At 42.4% G+C, this 21,310-nt stretch overlaps 1 protein-coding gene across 6 annotated transcripts in view; it reads left to right on the top strand.

The window, feature by feature from the left end:
* The window catches only part of tjp2a (tight junction protein 2a (zona occludens 2)), a 109,132-nt gene that overhangs the window by 33,095 nt on the left and 54,727 nt on the right, over nt 1-21,310 (top strand). For all 6 annotated transcript variants that reach the window (XM_055632500.1, XM_055632502.1, XM_055632497.1 and 3 more), the window contains exons 2-3: nt 13,008-13,061; nt 15,131-15,255. In XM_055632500.1, the coding sequence (XP_055488475.1) occupies nt 13,017-13,061; nt 15,131-15,255 (170 nt within the window). In that variant the 5' untranslated portion in view covers nt 13,008-13,016. The remainder of the gene's footprint in view (nt 1-13,007; nt 13,062-15,130; nt 15,256-21,310) is intronic.

Raw genomic sequence — 21,310 nt, 5'->3', positions numbered from 1 at the left:
GATGTCTACTCATGGAATCGTAAAACATGGCAACCAGTTTGCATATGGGAAACATCTACAGACAGCAACATGTTTATAACCAGGTCATCTGTGTAGCTACATTGAGATAGGAGGACAGGACAATTACCCTGCCCTTTTTGGGTAGAGTAGAAATGAGATTATTATTCTTTTTTTAATGGTATTCAGTGACCTTTTTAATGTCTCAATCCTGGACGTGGTGCCTCAATCAATGCAGCACTGCTCCAGTTCTGCGGTAGAATGAGAACAGTGGTTAGAGTGCTGAAATGTCTTGACTGAGCCTTGAACCTATAATCTTGTGTTGATGATTGTTTTATTTTGGTAGGGAACAGAGTTAGAATGGTAGAGAGTGGGAGCCCAGATGGATGAGTGGTAGGGTGAAGGGAGATGTGTGCTGCATTGACCTGGAACCTCTTGGGACAGGACACTTTGCTACATGCACCATGAATTTGTGCTGGTCCCTTGTTGCTCCACCTTATGTTCACAGCCTTTTAATCAAGAGCCGATAATCAAGTGCCGTAAGAATAACAGTCAAATCTGGCACTTCTCAACAAATGAGATTTAAGCTGCGAGAACAAAAAATCAATGGTGGAGAGAAGTTGGTCAAATCTAATGGAGAATGGGTATAAATTCTGGAGATGGGAATAGTTGGGGGTGGGGGGAGGGAGAGTTGGCAGAGTGACTAATAACAGATACAAATTCTTTAAAGTGAACATCACAATAGCTTGTTGCCCACAGGAATGTGACCCAAATTTAAACTTTCCTTCGAGTTGCAGTGACGTGCTTGGTTCAAAGTTCTTCACTGGCCCCAAATTTAAACTTTCCTTCGAGCTGCAGTGACGTGCTTGGTTCAAAGTTCTTCACTTTTTCAAGCTGCATAAAGAAAGCCGTTGCCTATCTCTGCTGAAATCTAACAATTATGCGAATGCTGTACTTTTGTGAATCTTGTTCGGAGATTAAGGGCGTGATGCTATATTTGTGGTATTGGAGGAGTGGTGGAAAATTGTCTAGCAATGTAGTGATTGACAACTCCCTGCACACCTGCAAGATGTTTAGTGATTTACCCACTAATAATGGTCAGTGCTCCTCAGTTATCAGGGCACAGTAAATCAGTTATCACAGCAACAAATTCTCGTTTGTTAAAAAAATATGTTTTGAGTAAGTAAATGGACATATACCTGTCCCTTTTGTTGGGAATGAATGGTAGAATTACCCAGCTGGTGGTGAGCGTAAATTAGTGCGTCCTTCTATTGTTTTGCCAGATTAGAGTATGGTTAGTTGGAGTGCGTGGTAATGTTTAATTATCTTCGCGTTTCCTGCTGCCAGACTTTAAATACAGTAACATAGTGAGGGGATTTGACCAGATGGATATTTCCACTTCTATGGAACGATGATTGCAGGGACCCAAGCAACACAGTGGCACAGCGGTCGAGTTGCTACCTTACAGCGGCAGAGACCCGGGATTCAATCCTGACCACGGGTGCTGTCTGTATGGAGTTTGTATTTTCTCCCCGTGACCACGTGGGTTTACTCTGGGATCTCCAGTTTCCTCCCACACTCCAAAGACGTGCAGCTTTATAGGTTAATTGGGTTTGGTATCATTGTAAATTGTCCCTAGTGTGTGTAGATAGAGTTAATGTGCGGGGATCACTGATCAGTGCGGTCTCGGTGGGCAGAAGGGGCCTGTTTCCACGCCGTATCTCTAAACTGCGGCCTAACATCGTGGAGTTGGCGGCCTTTGCTGGTGACCGACTTTCGGAGTTTCAACTGCGGGAGCCTACGGGACTTAACATCGTGGAGTTTGCGATCCCTTTGCCAGAGATCGACCTCTGAGCTCCAACCGTGGGAGCCTGCGGACTTTAACATCATGGAGCTTGCGGTCTTCGGTTAGAGACCTACTTCGGGAGTTCCAAGCCACTGAGCTTCGATTGCCCCGACGCGGGGGCTTCGATTGCCCCGAAGGATGGTTCGACTGCACTGACCGCGAGAGAAAAATTAGGGAAAAAGATCCATCACAGTGAGGAATGTGGGGAATCCGCTGTGGTGGATGTTTATGTTAACTTTTATGTAGTTGAGTGTTTTTTTTAGTGTGGCTGTATGGTAATACGAATATCACTAACTTAATTGGTACACATGAAAATAAATTTGAAACTAAACTAAGATTCACGAATGATAAAATGATTCCTAATAGGTTTTAATGGGCGGGCAAAACTAATTTCCTGGGAGACAATGTAGAATTTGTGGAATGTAGTTAAGGTGAATTAATGCTGCACATTGAATGGGAACCTGTTAAATGCCCAAAGGGGAAAGAAACAAGAATCATATGATGAAATGGGAGGAATCTTACATCTAGCATGTATACCAGCGCAGGGCAGTTGGACCAAATCATTCAGCTGTTCTGTGGTTACTAATATGATAAAGAAACACATGGAATAGCATGGCGGTATTTTAATCATTTTTTTAAGCAGAAAGCTGTACTTCTCAAGAAATGTTTTCAAACTGAAAAATAAATGACTGGTGGTTTGGTCGGTAATTGAGAATTCCAGGAAGGATCTTAACAGTAAAGAGAAAATTGCATATGTATTGGGAGAGTCCCAGAGTTTGGAGAAGATGGTTACATGTTGACACACTAAACCCAGAGTCAGATGAAAAATGGGAGGTTGCATAGATCAAGTGTGGGAAAGAAATTGGGCTTTTAAATGTCATATGTTGGGGAAGAGCATTCCAGGTAGATCTGGTGAAGAGTAGGTACCTGCCTGTAAGGGATAGGAGTGCAGTGATTTGGACGCCCTTGAGTTCGCAAGTGGAATGCCATGGTCTCTGCTGAGGCATCCACTTCTGTCAGACTTAACTCTTGATGAGTAACTTGCTGGTCAAGAGCATGTTGGGGCCCAGATCCAGGGCATCTGGCAGCATTATTGGTTCATGGGATGGGTCTGAATGTGCCTCACTCATTACCCCCCTATTGAGGAAATGTTAGATGACTGCACAACCACGCTGGAAAGCTGTTATGTTATTTCAGTGCTTCTGAATAACCATTTCAAAGGCTTTCTGAAAGTCCAGGTACACTACATCCACTGGCTCTCCTTTGTCCATTTTCATAGTTACATCCTCAAAAAATTCCAGAAGATTAGTCAAGCATGATTTTTCCTCCATAAATCCATGCTGACTCGGACCGATCCTGTTACTGCTATCCAAATGTCCCGCTATTTCATCTTTTATAATTGACCAGCATCTTCCCTACCACAGGCTAACTGGTCTATAATTCCCTGTTTTCTCTCCCTCCTTTCTTAAAAAGTGGGATAACATTAGCTACCCTGCAATCCACAGGAACTGATCCTGAATCTATAGAACATCTCATCCATTCCTTCTCTCCAGAGATGCTAAGTTACTCCAGCATTTTGTGTCTATCTTCGATTTAAACCAGCATCTGCAGCTCCTTCCTATCAAGTAATTGTAGCAGGTCAGAGGTTAAATAGTTGGGATTCCAAAGAGATGAGAATTTTGCACTAAATCAGATTCCCTTGTTTAGTTTCTTGCAGCTTTTTAATTCCGAGCTCTGCTTGTCTTCCCAGCCAATGATTTTTGCCTCAGCCAAGCTCGCCAGCAGATCATTGTCATCAAATTGCTGTTTGTGAGAATGAAACACTTCATGGTTTGGGAATATCCCAAGATCCTGAAGCATACTGTGCAAAAGGAGCCTCTTGTTACCCAGTTCATATCAAATCAGCTGCATTATTCATGAATAACCATGGGGGGGCTTTTGTAACCTCACCTAATCTCTGTTCAAAGGTAGACACAAATGCTGGAGAAACTCGGCGGGTGAGGCAGCATCTATGGAGCGAACGAATAGGTGATGTTTCGGGTCGAGACCCTTCTTCAGACCAAAGATCCTATAGCGAAGCAAGATAGACCACTCCTTCTAAATGCAATGGGCTGATGTGTAGTATGCAACGGAGTGGAACGTGGGCCTTTTTTACATCCATTTCAGTAACCTGACCCGACTCGTGGAATCAATGTTGCGGGGGAACAGTTTGTGTTAATAAATCATAATTCTGAAAATGAGGGGAAGATTTTAATCAAAGAAATTTTATTTTTACGAGGATGTTTCTGTAACAGGCTTCCGTCTCCACACCAGTTATCTTTGCTCCGTTATGGGATCTTTGGTGCGGAGACGGAAGCCGGTTACGGAAATGGGGCCGAAAATTACCCGTGAATATGACCGTACCATGTCTTTTTCGTTGAGTGATCTATCTTGCTTGCTATAGGATCTTTGCTTCAGACTGATGTGGGGGTGGGGGAGTGGGAAGAAGAAAGGAAGAGGCGGAGACAGTTGGGAGAGTTGGGAAGGGGAGGGGAAGGAGGGAGAAAGCAAGGACTACCTGAAATTGGAGGTCAATGTTCATACCGCTGGGGTGTAAACTATACCAGCGAAACTATACCTCCAATTTGCGGTGGGACTCACTCTGGCCATGGAGGAGGCCCAGGACAGAAAGGTCAGATTCGGAATGGGAGGGGGTGTTGAAGTGCTGGGCCACTGGGAGATTAGGTTAGTTAATGCGAACTGTGTGAAGGTATTGGGTGAAGTGATCGCCAAGCCTGAGCTTGGTCACACTGATGTAGAGCAGTTGGCACCTAGAGCAGCGGATGCAATAGATGAGGTTGGAGGAGGTGCAGGTGAACCTCTGCCTCACCTGGAACGACTGTTTGGGTCGTTGGATGGAGTCGAGTGGGGAGGTAAAGGGACAAGTGTAGCATTTCCTGTAGTTGCAAGGGAAAGTACCAGGGGAGGGGGTGGTTTTGGTGGGAAGGGACAAATTGGCCAAGGAGTTACGGAGGCAGTGGTCTCTGCGGAAAGCCGAAAGGGGAGGAGATGAGAAGATGTGGCCAGTGGTGGGATCCCGTTGGAGGTGGCGAAAATGTCGGAGGATTAATGTCGGACTGTTCAAATCAGTCTGTAGGAAGGAACTGCAGATGCTTCGAATCACTGCCTGGGAAGTGATCCACCACATTTTTTCGAAGAGATCAATTCAGAATACAGCAATGAGATTTTTAGCTGTTTTTGATACCCATTAATATGTTTATTATGTGTAAGAAGGAACTGCAGATGCTGGTTATACACTGACGTTTTGGGTTGAGGCCCTTCAGACAGAGTTGGATGAGAGGGAGCCTAGAGATATGGAAGGGTAAGGTGTGAAAATGACAGATGGCTGGAGAGCAGGAGGAATCATGGAGGCGGAATAGTGAAAGAGGATTTTGCAGAACACTCATTGGATGGAGGAGGAGAACCTTCAAAGTAGGCATACCTTGAGGAGATTGCTGTCAAAAGTTTGCTCGCTCTGTAACTGAATAACTAGGTGTTTTTTTTTTAAATTGCACTGTCAGCCACATTTAATGACCAAGACCGTAAGCATCTTTGGCCTGCTGCCTTGCACTCTGTGATAGAAATGTTCATCTTCAGAAAGTTGAAGTGCTTCACCCGAGTGGGGATTCTTTTGAAAAGCTTTGCTCATGCTCCAAAATGCGATTAATTCTCCTGATGTCTTTTGTATGACTGTTTATTGTGCTGTTTTTCTCATGGTCCTATGTTGCTATTCTGGAGCTGAATGGTGGGAAGAGAATGCCTCCTTGCCTACACTACTTACTACAGACATGGAACCAAACACAGCGAAAATAAAACACTTTCACATTCTTTTGAAATCAGAAATAAAAAGTAATTCAGTTTACTTTTAAGCCCTTGGGTGGATTCAGTGAGAAACATGTTTTAATGGGTTATTTGTTGCATTTTTCACGCTGCAGAGATTATTAGATAAAATGGCTGCCTTTCAGAGTAGTTCACATATTGCTGGAAGTGGGTGCAATTTTTTTTTAGCTTTGTGCAATCAATGTCTCCAAGAGTCTTAATTTGATGCAGCAGGTCACCTGCCTATTTATGCCTTGGCTGACTCCAGGATGACAGCCCTTTGCCACCATAACAAATGCCTGTTTCAAGGCATTTCACAGAGCAAAATCAAAACCAAGTTCCACCTTGTGAGATATCAGGGGCGAATGTTTGGTCAACATGCAAGTTTTGAGAAGGGAGAGAGGATAAAATACATTGGGGAGGGAATTTTAAAGCTTTAAAGCCTTTGTAGCTGAAACCATGACAACTGCTAATTGAGAATCTCGGGAGGTTAGGATTAGTGTGCAGAAATCCTAGCAGGTTGGAGGGTGTCAGGGATGGGATGGGGTGGGGTGGGGTAAATACATTGAGTGGTTTTTGAAGAAAACAAACTGCCGGAGGAACTCTGGGTCAGGCAGCATTTGTGGAGGCAGAGGGATAATCAACATTTTGAGCTGAGATCTGGCATCCTTTTCATCCACAGGTTCTGCTTGACCTACTATGTTCCTTCAATTTTCTTTTGTTCCAGATTCTAGCAATTGCAGTCTCTTCTGTCTCCTGATTTTTGATGTAAATCACTAATCGTTTAATGGGGTTGGTTAGCACAAAGGCAGCAACTTATTGTTCAATACTCGCAGAATAAGGAGGTCCCAGCCACGTCTGTAGGTAACAGGTGCTTTGAATAAGGCTTTGTGAAAAGCTGAACTGAAACAGGCGTAGTCAAACATTGCAGAAGTCAGATACTCCAGGATTTCAAATGATGCATTTCAGTTTTAGATGGTTCCCTAGGATGGAGGGGTGCAGTCAGAGGCAAGGACAGATTGTGCGATGGGGTGGAAGACAACTGTTACAGTCTTCACTCGTTTTAGCAGGAAGCCATTCCTTGTGCACCTAATAATGGAGCAGAGTTAACTTGGAGTTCCCTTTTTCATTAACAGGTGACTTGCCTATTTGCTCTATCTTTGTCCCAATAATCTTGCAATTTTCTCCCTTCAAGTATTTCCAGCTGCTTCCACTGTCCAAGATCGCATCGATTCGAGATTATACGTTTTCTCTTCCCAATCACTGTACAAAGTTCACAGCTCTCCTCTGGTTACTGACCCCCCTGCAGCTGTAAGCACTTTCACATTATTTATTCATCAAAACTATTCAAAGTTTGCATATTTTTCACATTTCTCCTCTGAAGAAAACAATCCTACCTGTCTCTACATGTAATGATAAAGCCCTCATGCCTTGTTTAAATCTCTGCACATTCTTTCAAAGTCTTGACTTTGTTTCTTATACTGCATTGCCTGAAATTGGAATAAATACTCCAACCAAGGCCTAATTTATTCTTCTATAACTAATGTTTTTCACTACCTGACCTAGGTGTGTGTTCTGCAACTATTTGGTTTGCCCATGGGTTGTTCATGCTAATGTCTATCTTTGTATATTAGACAGATGTTTAAAGATACAGTAATGTGTTCTGTTGGTAAAGGAGACCGTATTATTAACGCTCTGTAAACTCAGCAGTTGAGTTAAAACATGTCAACGACGTATTTTATTATGGATACACGAGAGCTCAGATGCTGGAATCTAGTGACTCCATTTTAATGCCCACTTTGCAGAAGTTCTCCAGGAGTTCTATGAGGACCCCCTCGCAATGCCCCCCCCCCCCCCCCCCCCCACCTCTGAATTAGTTACTATTTTGGCTCTTCTCTCCCCCCCCCTTGACTCATCTGACAATCAACTACTCCACCCATTGCTTCCCAGCTTTTGCTGCACCCGATCCCCTCTTCTTTCTACTATCTATTTTCCCCTTTTCTCCACCATTCTGAAGAAGGGTTGCCGACGCAAAAAATTGTCTATCCATTTCCCTCCGCAGATGCTGCCTGACCCACAGAGTTCACCCAGCAGTCTGTATTTTATCTATGGCTTGGGCTTGCTCCCTGCCTGGTGATTTTAATGTATGTCAAATCTGTTTGGGGGGGTAGATCAGTTCCAAGGAGCCTTGTGTGAACTTTTGCAATACTGGATGCTTTATACATTGAAAATAACTTAAACTGATTTTGTTTAGTTTAGAGATACAGCACGGAAACAGGCCCTTTGTCCTGAGTCCGCACCGACCATCAATCCCTGCACATTAACACTATCCTACACTGGGGGCACTCTTTACATACAGTGCCCTCCATATTGTTTGGTACAAAGACCTATCATTGCCTCTGTACTCCACAAGTTGAGATTTGTAATAGAAAAAAAAATCACATGTGGTTAAAGTGCAAGTCAGATTTTATTAAAGGGTATTTTTTATAGAACAGCTCAGTTCACATTGTTTCCCACCAAAACCACCCCTTCCCCAGGTATTTATCCCTGCAACTGCAGGAGATGTAACGACTGTCACTCTATCCTCTCTCTCTCACCTCCATTCAGGGACCACAGAGACCTTCCTGGTGTAACAGAAGTTCATGTGCACCTCCTCTAACCTCACCTACCGCATTCGGTGCTCTTGACGTGGCCTCCTTCACATTGGTGAGACCATGTGTAGACTCGCCGACACTTTTGCTGAACACTTGTGCTCGTTCTACCTGGGTTGCCACTATTTTACCTCTTCTTATTCCCACACTGCCCTTTCTTTTCTGGGCCACCCCAACTGCCTGAGCCAGTCCACATGGAAACTGGAGGAATGGCACCTCGTTCTTCTTGGGTAGTTTACAACCCAACAAGCACAAACATTAAATTCTCCAAATTTGAGTAACCAACCTAAATATACCATCTCTCCTCCCCGCCCCCACCCTCTGCCACTGGACCTTCTTGTCCCTATACATCACCTGAATACACACCCATTTCTCCTTTTCTCCCTTCCACCTATATCCCCCCTCTGTCATCACATCAGAAGTTTTTCATCTCATTAGCTTTTGGCTTTTCATCTCTGCCCATTGCCCAACCAACCCCCTCACCCGTGTCCACCAATCATTTGCCAGACTTCGTCCTGCCCTCGCCTCTCTTCCTGCTTTCCCTCCCTGCCCCCACCCTCTTCTACATAATGTCTGAAGAAAGCCCCTGATCTGAAACATCACCTATCCATGTTTAGTTTAGAGATACAATGCAGAAACAAGCCCTTCGGCTCACCGAGTCTGCGCTGATCAGCGATTCCCGCACGCTAACACTACACTAACCTACGCAAGGGAGACAATTTACAACGCTACCAAACCCAATTAACCTGCAAACCTGTATGTCTTTGGAGTGTGGGAAGAAACCGGAGCACCCAGAGAAGACCCACGTAGGTCACGGGGAGAATGGACCAACTTTGTACAGACAGCACCCGTAGTCAGGATCAAACCTGGATCAGCATCTCTGCCAGCAGCATCTCTACCACTGCACCACTGTGCTGCCCCACCATGTTCTCCAGAGATGCACCTGACCTGCTGAGTTACCCCAGCACTTTATACGCCTTTTTTTGTTTTTTGTTTAACGTGGACATCCTGATCTGAATGGCCATCAGCTGTGCCCAGTATTCCTACAAATATTTGACCAATCCCCTGAGCCACATTTCCAGGTGCCTGTGATATTTCAACTTCAAAGTAACCCTTTGCATTTTATTTGCTTCCACTCTACCGTGTTCTGCAATCATCTATTGTGGGAATTGTCTAATTTTAGTCGTAACTTCTATTGATTTTTAAATATGACAGAGTATCTGTTTAATGCCAAATTTGGTTCCTAAACAGACCTGAAAGAGATGTGATTTCTTGGTTTTATGGTTTTTAAGGTATGGGCAGCAAGTAGTTAACATAACACTGGTTCATTTCTGCAGTTCACTTGCTTAATCCATTATTGTAATACTGTTGAGATGTAGTGTTTTTATATATTAGTACAGCAGATAAAAAGCAAGTTCAGTTTTAACTTGAGTGACCAATATAATATGCACCGACTCTTTATTCCGAAGTTTGGATGTGATTGGCAGTTTTATTTGCAAAGATCATTTGCCACAATTCCTACTTAGTATGTACGGAATTGTAATGTGCTAAATTTCAGTGTAGTGGCCAAGGTTCTGTGACTGACTTGCATCCTGAATGAGCTGTGGTGCCTCCCTGTTACAATTGCAACTGGCTGGATTTGTGGTACATGTAGGGCAGCAGTGTATTAAGGTTAAGTAATCCAGCTTGATGAATTCTGGAAATGGATGTATCCCGCCCGTAAGGCTGACTAGCTGTGGATGATTGCTATAGTGCAACATTGCATCTCGATATGAAGTCCCTGCAGACATTGCAAAGAAAATGGGCCCATCTGATGCATTCGTTCAGGCTTTACAGGGGATTTGTGAGTCACTTGCCTCTTCTTTCCGCTTTCAAACTTTTTTTTGTTTTTCATAATTGGACTGTGTACACTTTTTGTCTCTTTCCATGCTAAGGTGACCCAAAGTTTGTCTCCGGTAATTGAACATTCTCGCTAACTATCTTCTACTGCTGCAGTTTAAACTGGTATAATGCTGCCAGTTAAGAGATTTAATTGTTGTCCAGACAACCAATTTCTTCAGATGCAAACTAGAATTGAATGAATGGTGCAACACTGTTAGCTAAGTAAATCCGTTTGCAGAAAATATGTATGCAGTAATTTTATAAATAAATCATCACGTTTACGCCAAATGAATTGTGGAATGACTGATAGGGTCTCTGAATTCTTATGAAAGACCAATTTGTTCCATTTTACTTCCCCCTGCACATTTCTTTTAACCAGTAGCCCTACACATTTTTCTTCCAGTAAACTGTTTAGTTAAATTCCTTAAAAAATAAATAAATTACCTTTTACTCTGCCCATTCTGGACAGAATCAGTTTGATATTGTAAAGATTTTAACTCTTTCCCCCCCCCCCCCCCCCCCCCCCCCCTTGGATGTTTTAACTTTTTTGTTGAGCTATTTACGGTAAACATGTGTCTTTCCTTTGTCACTCATGGCTGATTAGGTGTTAGTTCTGACTTGGATTTGCAGATTGTATTCAAATTTCATTTGAGAAACTTGAGCACAGAACTCGAGACCAACACTTGACTAACATTTAAGACATATGTATTTCTTTCAGCCTCTTTGAGTGTTGTTAATTTTTCTTTTGTGGACCAAGTTTCTCTCTGCTAATTATAAGGCCCATTTTGTAAAGATGTTTTGCAGGGAGGTGCAGTCTTTCAGTCATTAAAACAAGATTCCCAAATCCCTCAGCTGAACATAGTAGATGTAAAGGCACTAATTTGAAGAGTCAGGACGTACTCTTGGGTGTCCTGAGGCCAGTCGATATTTATTCTACAACCACGCATGGTACCTTGCCCTGATCTTTGCTCTCCGTGACTGAGGGTGAATCAAGATGTATGTGGACTCGGGGCATGTAGGGGCCAAGCGTCCCTGGTGTTGGTAATGTGTGGGTGTTGCCATGGTGTACCCACCTGCCCCTCGGGGTTAGGATTTAACAGACAAATACCTTTGACCACAAGACCCCTGAGGAAGGTTAGAAGCCGCTGAGCTCGGTCCCGGAGAACCGAGGAGTTGGACGGAGCCGCTGGCGATGACAATGCGGGGAGTGTCTGTAGGCGAGGGACTGGGGTATTGCTGTCAAGGTCGGCTTCAGAAGCCCCCCCCCCCCCCCGAGACATAAAGGTGGTCAAGGGATGAGAGAGATGTTGGTCTGCGGGTCGAGCCAGTTGAGGATGATGGGGCTTACCTGGATCGGGAGCTGCTCCAGTATATCGAGTATGTGCACCGGACGCTGTACTTTTTGTAAATGGCGCCAAAATGTGGCAACTCGTGCATGTGTGATATAGGCAAAAATAATGTATCAGCATTAGATAGACACAAAATACTGGAGCAACTCAGCGGGACAGGCAGCATCTCTGGAGAGAAGGAATGGGTGACGTTTTGGGTCAAGACCCTTCACCCTTTTTTTTTTAACCATAGTGCTGATCTTGGGAACTTGTTAAATAAAAATTGCCTGCCATGTTTTCTGTATCATATTAGTGACCACAATTGCTAAGTTCCTAAGAGCTTGTAATGGACATGAAAGATGCTATTGCACGTTTTTGGAAGAATATATGAATAAATCTACTCTCTTTCTCTGAGGAAGGCGTAGACATCCTTGATAAGATGCTGCATAATCACTGGTCTGGGACGTTAGATTATATGGGATCTAACCAAGCGAGCATGGGTTTTCTCTGGGTGCTCGAGTTTCCTCCCACATCCCAAAGCGGTGTCTATTTGCAGGTTAATTGCCCCTGGTGTGTAGGAAGTGAATGAGAAAGTGGGAATGCATGGAACTTGTGTTAACGGGTGATTGATGGTCGCTACGGGATTGGTGGGCCGAAGGGCCGGTTTCTTTGCTGTATTACTAAAAGAAAAGGGCCCCTTGAGTTTGAAAGGCATTGTATTTATTGGTGTTTATTGCTTGTAAAAATTTTTCAAAGATGGCAGGATTTGTAAGTTGAAAGGACCCTGCCAGGGTAATTTTTTTATCGCAGCTGATAACTTCGCCATTTTGTGTGCTAATTAAAGGAAAGCAGACAGGCATCGTCACTTTCTGCTGTTCACTCTGGCCAGTACTTTGGACCCTTTGTATAACACTCTTTAAAAAGCAGACTGGTTCATTTCTTGAGAAGTAGAATTGAAAAACCTAATTTGCATTAAACTTGAACCCAAAGCCAAACAGCTTTGGCCTGTATATTATGAAGTATTCGCAGGGAACTGAGGTAGTGTCAATCTCATTTACTCCAGTAAAGGTGAATGTTTTACCCAAGCCTAGGAGTTATTTAAAGTTATGAAAAAATGTAATAGGATTGCTGTAGTAAAGCTTCCATATAGAATGAGCCATATAATATAAGATGGTAACTATTAATCTAAAGGGAATGTTTACTGAAACTCCTTCATTCAGTGATGAGTGATGGTATGGAACTTTCTTTCACACAGAATGGTTGAGGTATTATACATACTTGTAAGGAAAGCTGGATAAACACTGCAGTTAGCAAGTAATAGAAGGATCTGCTGAGTGTGTGTGAAACCGGAACAGGTGGAGGCTCATCCAAAGCATAAATGGCCACATGTCTGTTTTGTGTTTAAGACCTGTAATGAGTATTACAAAGGCTTCTTGTTTTCCACAGGCCACAGTCATGGAGGAGGTGATATGGGAGCAGTTCACTGTGACTTTACAAAAGGTAAGTTCTCTTTTTTGATTTTCTCGGAGTAATCGAGCATGATCTAAATGAATGGCAGAGCAAATTCATGGGGCAGAATGGCTGCCTCACATCCTTATGGTACTATTTTTAAATGAAAGATATAAACTTTGGATGTGGCATTACTGTATAAATGTACACTTTTTAAAAATAAAACTGAGAATTCATTCTGAAGTTTATTTGGCCACTAAAAGGACATTGTTGTCATTTCCAAATAGTTGATCTGCCTGTCTACAGATGCGTTGAATTAATACCCTTCATTCATTGGATTAACAGTAATATCCTGATTTCAGAAGTGATATCTTGTTTCAAAGAATAAGCTACACCAGTTGTGGAGCAGTTAGATTTTTAGCATCCTTTCTTGCTAGTAACTATGTATATCCTCAATCATTACACATCAAAAATAACTGGGTTTGTTTCATTTATTCAACGTTGAAAGCTTTATTGAACGTCTATGCTAAACTTGTAAAGCAGTAATTAAATTTATTGAGCAAGTCACGTTTTTCAAACATTTATTAAGTATTCTGTGTCTCTTTATCCCAATTATGTTGCATACCAGTGATTCTGAATGTCTCTTTCCTGTTTTTTTGTCCATGATATGAACTTCCCATATCCTGAATTTCAGCAGCTCCTTCAGATGAAATTAGGTCATAAGTGATAGGAGTAGAATTAGGTCATTCGGCCCTTCAAGTCTACTTTGCCATTCAATCATGGCTGATCTATCTCTTCCTCCTAACCCAATTTTTCTGCCTTCTCCCCATAACCTCTGATTTAACCTCCTTCCGGGATTAATATTGCTCCAGAATGTTACACATTCTGCCCAACACTAGGCACTTCAGGAACGTACCAGTTGTCATTGCGGTATGGGTGTAATAATGCTATATTTTGTAGGAAGGAACTGCATCTGCTGGCTTAAACCTTAGTTAGACACAAAAAGCTGGAGTGGGTCAGACGGCATCTCTGGAGAAAAGGAATAAGTGATGTTTTGAGTCGAGACCCTTATTATTGGGTATATAATGCTATATTATTGGGTGCTGTGGAGTGCTACTGGGTGTTTCTATGACATGGTTGTTGATTTGGGGAATATTACTTGTACCATGAGGGCTGAATTGGTTATAGCACTATTTTGATTGGGAACGAGAAAACTGCGTAAAAGTTACTTTGGAAATTTACGAAGCAGACAGAGTTGTCTTGCAAAAATACCAGTTCAGGGAAAAAGTGTTTTTATATAACTTCCCCACAGAAATCTGACACCATTGTATCTTAAGAACACAATCTGTCAGTTTCACCACGGGTGGCCATGGAAATTGGCAAGCATTTCCTTCTGTTGAAACTTGTGCAATGATACTCACAAGCAACGTAACCTATAGCCTTCGGCATTTTTAGCTTACAGTAACAAAAATAAATCTAAAGCTTTAAAAAAAAATTGAAAAATAATAAGTTATTTTTGAAAATCCTTCAGGAGTTTATCACGTCCGAATCTCTCTCGCCCCTCACTCTCTTTCCCCCGATGAACGCAACAATTGGGTTATGGCAGATCTACCCTGTTCCTACTGGTGGTTGGAATCTCAACTGCAAACATATTAACCAACATTAATTAATGTTAAAAAAGCATAACAACAGCTCTTCAACTTTTAACCAGCAGTTAATGCTTGATGATAATTGGATATCTATAATGTTCAGTTCAGTTTTAGTTTATTGTCATGTGTACCGAGGTACAGCAAAAAGCTTTTGCGTGCTAACCAGTTAGCAGAAAGACCATACATGATTACACTCGAGCCATTCAGTGTGCAGATACATGATAAGGGATTAACATTCAGTGAAAGGTAAAGCCAGTAAAGTCCGATCAAAGCTAGTCCGAGGGTCACCAATGAGGCAGTTTGAAGTTCAGGCCTGTTTTGCATTTGTCTACCCGGTGGGTAATATGCTTGAACTGCTCAAATATTTTTTTTAAGGTTTTTCTTTTGCACCTGTTCTTGTATTAATTGTTTCAAGTTAAACACGGATAAATGTCTTAACAATTGTGATGCTATTTATTCACCCCTTCCCAGGATTCGAAGCGCGGGTTTGGTATCGCAGTGTCGGGAGGGAGAGATAACCCCAACTTCGAGAATGGTGAAACCTCCATCATAATCTCTGATGTCTTGGACGGTGGCCCGGCCGACGGCTTACTTCAGTGAGTAAACTCCACCTGAATGTTGGGCATCTGCTCCTTGGAGCGTTTGGCGAGCAAACCATTAACTCTGATGAATTGTACTTGCAACATGCAGTTGTAAAACTACTGTGGCTCGGTGGGTAAGGAAGTTGACTCCCCATTTTCCGAAGATTGGAGATTCAGGTCCCACTCCAGAATTGGAGTGCAAAACATCCTGCCTGTACTCCTGATGCAAATTCTTTTGATCAAATCAAAGCATTTTGATCCATTTGTTATACAATCTTAAGCATAAAAGAATCCTTTATTTTTGAAGAAAATCACCAGCAGTCTTCCTGGTTTCCTGATAATATCTATCCATTTGTCAATCAAAATAACAAATCTTTCTCCCTTTAAACTGAAGGGGTTCTTGATGGAGGTACTTGTCAACCTTGTAGACTGCATAGTGGCAAAAGAAGCCTTTTGTTTTGTTGGCTGTTATTTTCACTAATTATTCAAACTTAATTACTTGTGACTAATGACAGTAACTGACAGGGGAGGGGGATTTTAGCACTGTAACTGAAACACAGTACACATTCAAAACTCCAATTAGGTGTTTGGCTTAATGATAACTTTGTAGTTTCACAGTAATAAATCATGCCTTTTCTATTACCGCCCTAGTAGGGCTTCTTTCTTTTTACCTGCGTCTCATTACTCTGCCTCAGCTCTGTTGCATACTCCATTCCTACAATATTAACTCCTTTCCTTTGAATGTATTCCATTGGCAGATGAAGGCACAGCTCCCAGCCTCAAATGTCTGGAATTCTCTCTGCCCCAGCACGCACACTCGCTTTCTCACCCAGAAGTGGGTCCTGGTCATATGAACATAAGCGATAGGAGTAGAATTAGGCCATTCGGCATATTGAGTCTACTCCACCATTCAATCACGGCTGATCCATCTCTCCCTCCTAACCCAAAATCCCTTGCCTTCTCCCCATAACCTCTGACACCCATACTAATCAAGAATCTATCTCTCTGCCTTAAATATATCCACTGACTTTGCCTCCACAGCCTTCTGTGGCAAAGAATTCCACAGATTCATAACCTTCTGACTGAAGAAAATCCTCCTCACCCCCTTCCTAAAAGAACGTCCTTTAATTCTGAGGCTATGACCTCTGGTCCTAGATTTTTCCACTTGTGGAAACATCCTCTCCACATTCACTCTATCTAAGCCTTTCACTATTCTGTACGTTTCAATGAGGTCCTCCCTCATTTTCTAAACTCCTGCGAATATAGGCCCAATGCTCATCATGTGCTAGCTCATCGCCTGTTGGAGAATTTTAAGACCCAGCAGGACCATGATGGGTAAGTGATCTCATTATGTGCTGTTTGATTCGGTATTCCTGCTGGGCTGAATTCCATTGCACTGCTTTCCTTGATTTCCAATTAAGTTTTGGTAAGGGTTCATGTATTCAGGATTTTATTTTTAGCAAAAGAACATAAAGTACTCGAGTAAACCAGCAGGTCAGACAATATCTCTGGAAAGCATGGATGTGACGTTTGGCTTGAGACCCTTTTCCAGGATTTTACTTTTACTGCTTATCAATCATTACATTGAGCGGCTGGGTGGGAAAATCCATGCAATGGACAGTTCCACCCAGAGGCAGTTTTGCAGCTGTGGACTTGGTATTCATGGTTGGTTGGACGATGGAGTGGAGTTGTGAATAAATAACAAGAAAGTACTTGCTTTTGCTCAGGAACTTCTCTGTTATTGGTGGGAATTGCATTTTATGTCAAGTTTGAAATGAAGAAATATTAGGCCAACTTGATCAAAATAGCCAGTTCGATGTGGAATCTTGAGTGAGGTGGGCATCTGAGCAACATACATTATTCCCATCCGACTTTAACACAGATTTACTAAGCAATTCATATGTTTCTTAAAATCAATCAGTGCATGGTTAACGTTGGCGAGTCTGTGATGTTCACTCAGGATCAGTTGTGCACCCACGATCCCTTAGTTGTGCAGAGCAAGTTCCTTCCACTGCTAGCAGAAATTGGAAATCTCGGAGAAAAGTTATGACGTTCACTGGGTTCAGATACGAGATGGCAAGAGTCTACACTGTCACTGTTGAGATCATGCTTGCATCATCTCCTGGTCTATCGCCTGTGGCAAACTTTATGTAGAACTAATCGCTAGAGCTCCTTTCAAGATTGCTGCCATTTTTAAATATAAATTGTGTACTGGGTGCTCCTTGAACTGACTGCAGCTTGGAATATCTTGGTGCCTCTGGTGAAGTTCATCAATTTACATATCAGAATGCATATCTTGGTGCCTCTGGCCAAGTCCGATAGACCAGCGATCCCCGCACACAAATACTATCCTATATTAGGGACACACTAGGGACAATTTACAATTTATACCAAGCCAATTAACCTACAACCTGTACATCTGGAGTATGGAAGGAAACTGGAGATCCCGGAGAAAACCCATGCAGGTTACGGGGAGAAGGTACAAACTCCATACCATTCCATATTCGTCAGGATCGAACCCAGGTTCCTGGCATTGTGAGGCAGCAACTCTTAACACTGTGCCTCCATGCCGCCTTTATACCATAGCTGTAGTGAAAAGAGTCTTCAAAATCTGCTTTGCTTCCCAGAGGTCAGTGATATGGTGAGGAGGTTGAGGGGCGAGGTAAATAAAATCATGAGGAGCCTATGTAAGGTAAATATTTAATCCCATTGGGAGTGAAAATCCATAGGGTGTAGGCTCAGTGAGAGAAGAAAGATTTAAAACTGACCCAAGAGGCAATTTTTCCACATGGAGGGTTGTGTATATGAAATGAGCATGTCAGAGGGTGTATTGGAGGTGGATACTATAATGACATTTTAAAAGCGATTTTGACAGGTGTATAGATAGGAAAAATGTGGGCAGATATGGACCAGATGAAGACAAGTTGGGGCAAGTTTCAGTGCTCTGATTCTATGCGCTCTGCACCAGTTGCCTGGAATAGCACAGGACCTGTTTTAGTGCTCAAATTTTGCGGTTTAAATGCCACTTTTAACATGACTCTAATCGTTTATATCAAATTTGAAGTGTTTGTTTTTAGGAGCTCCTGATGGGCATGAATGCTGTTTAGGGAACATACAACTCGGCAAAGAGAAGTGAAACACAGTTTCTTTGTAACCATTCTGTAATTGAAAGAAAGGGTGCTTGTAAATTTTTTTTAAGAGCCATGCATTGGTCTGAAGAAATAACAGTGGGAATTTGCTCTTAAATGCCCTCAACGTCTAGTCCAAACCGAGTTGTTTTTTGGAAAGTCAGTTTGTTTTGTTTTATTGTGGGCATGAGAGTTCTAAATCTCCAATGAACACTTGAAAGAAATTTTACCTTTGTTTAGAGATACATCGCGGAAACAGGCACTTTAGCTCACGGAGTCCACGCTGACCAGCGATCCCCACACACTAGCACTATCCTACACACGCTCTGGGTCCAATCTATAATCTTTACCAAAGCCAGTTAACCTATAAACCTGTATGTCTGCGGGGTGTGGGAGGAAATCGGAGCACCCAGGAAAAACGATCACGGGGAGAACGTACAAACTCTTGTACAGACAGCTCCTGTCGTCAAGATTTGAACCCGGTTCTCTACCTCTGCGCCACCATGCTGCCCCAGAAATGTCTGCAGCAAGATGATGGGCATTCCGCCCAGCTGCTGGCTGCTCTTATTTATTAATGACATTCATAGGGAGGATGTGTACTGCTTTCCATCATTGCAGGCCTTGGTTAGGTTTAAACAAGATTAATTTTAAGGACGTTGGCCACAAGGGTGTGGTGAAACACCTAATGGGATTGTTCTACAGTTGCAGGGTTGACATGCCCGAAAATAATTTTGAATATGAAACTCTAATTGATTTAACCTTTTAGTTTTATTGGTGGAGGATGTTTAGAATTTGCTAAAGGTGGCCATTCTGTCAAAGCCATTTATTGTATTTCATGAAGTCTTAATTCATGCAGAAGAACTTCCCTGAGTGTATGATGAAAGACCCCAATATATGTTCAAACCTCCAACATCGTCACCCTTTGTAAACAGGGGAGTGAGAGGTTATTGTGAGTCAACAGGATTGCAGAAGGGAGATTAAAATCAGGTCGGGCAAGTGGCCTGCTAATTTATTTTCTCTTGGGTTCTGCTCCACAGTTCTGGCACCATCATTATCTCTGCATTTTTGGGGCAGTTTTCTGTCACTTGTGTGTAGCCTCTTTGCATAGTCAATACCCATTTTTGTGTGAAGTGCTTTCCGATATCTGAACAGTTAGTTGAAAGTTCTGAATGAATAATTGTGGTGACTTGAGTTTTGCAAACAAAAGCAATCCCAGGTTAAACTCTGAAACATAGGCTCCTGGGAGACTTGATAGAACTAAAGTTTTCTAATCAGAATGAACATTCGTATCAATTAACCCATTATCAGACTGGTGGCACAGTGGCAGGGTTGTCACGTCGCAGTGCCAGAGACCTGGGTTCGATTCTGACTATGGATGCTGTATGTACGGAGTTTGCATGTTCTCCCTGTGACCACGTCGGTTTTCTCCATGTGTTCCGGTTTCCTCACACATTGAACGACGTGCAGATTTGTAGATTTATTGCCTTCTGTAAATTGTCCCTCGTGTGTATGAGCATAACTAGTGTACGGGTGCTCGTTAGTTGGTGTGGACTTGGTGGGCCGAATGGCCTGTTTCTACTCTGTATCTCTCAAATAAAACTAGACCTGGTTGAGGTGAGGTGAACTTTGATGTAGGGAAATGAATCCAAAGTTATCTGATCTTTCATTCTATTGCATGTTCTTCTCTTCTCGAGTATTTGTTTATTATTACCACACGAATCAAGATACAGTGTTTTGTGTGTTATTCAGTAAAATCATACTGTATGAGTATAATCGTACCATATTTGTAGGTAATAGTGCAAAAAGCAACAAGAGTGCAGAATATAGTGTGACAGATTCAGAAAACGTGCAGGTTTTTAAAAAAGTGCAAATACTGCAACAAGGTATATCCCTGGCATATGAGTGACCATTCAAGAGTCTGATAAGAATGGGGAAGAAGCTGTTTTTGAATCTGGTAATACATGTTTTCAAGCTTTTATATCTTCTACCCAATGAGAGAGAGGAGAAGAGAGAATGATCAAGATGCGAGTGGTCCTTGATTATAGTGGCTGCATTTCTGAGGCAGCATGAGATGTAGATGGAGAGGAAAGGCGAATGATGGATTGGGCTGTGTCCACACCTCTGCAATTTCTCATCATCATGGGCAGAGCAATTGCCATGCCAAGTTAGCTGCTGCCAGTTACTGTGAGACCAGTTTGACAACAATGGAGAGTCCCTTGCAGGGAAGCGAAGATTTTAGTGAGCTTTTATTAAAGTTGGAAAGTATCAAAATGCGTTACTAAAAAGTATCAAAATCCCCCCCCCCCCAAAAATCCAAAGCATAATGATATATAGAATTTACCCGAGTATTTGGGGTCAAAATGGTTGGGAAAGTGAAAGTATTGTTGTATTTGGCTGGCTTATGCAAAGTTCTTCTCTCCCAGTCTGATTGTGTAAAGCATCCAGCATTGCTAATTACAAAATGTTTCTAAAACAGTTTGGAATACTTTCTCATCACCATCTGTGTGCATTGAGCAAGTTAAATTGTTAATCAGGTATTATATTGAAGGGTAGTTGATTTGGCGACTCAATCTGCAGATACTGAAGTCTTGAGCAACGTGCAAAGTGTTGGAGGAACTCAGCATCTTGGGGAGGGAATGGAAAGGCAATGTTTCAGGTCAGGAGCAGGCCTTGCCTATCCATTTCCTCCCCAGGTGCTGCCTGACCTGCTGAATTCCTCCCTGGTTTGTGTGTTGCCCAAGAGTATTGAGTTGTTTGTCTTGGAAAGTTGAAATGGTTTCTTTCAATAACCAGAGTTGGTGGAACATTTTGTAATCTATAGTAGCCTGCTCTTTGACTATATAATAGCTACTATGAGATTATTATGTTTGTTGGGGAGAAAGAGAGAAAGATGCATGCATGCATTTTCTTAGAAAAATAAACTGCACTTCTGACCCTGTGCA

This window comes from Leucoraja erinacea, chromosome 3 (genome assembly GCF_028641065.1).
Source record: "Leucoraja erinacea ecotype New England chromosome 3, Leri_hhj_1, whole genome shotgun sequence".
NCBI classification, from domain to species: Eukaryota; Metazoa; Chordata; class Chondrichthyes; order Rajiformes; family Rajidae; genus Leucoraja; species Leucoraja erinaceus.
Note: the sequence above shows the minus strand (reverse complement) of the source record. Positions and strands in the feature narration are given on the sequence as shown.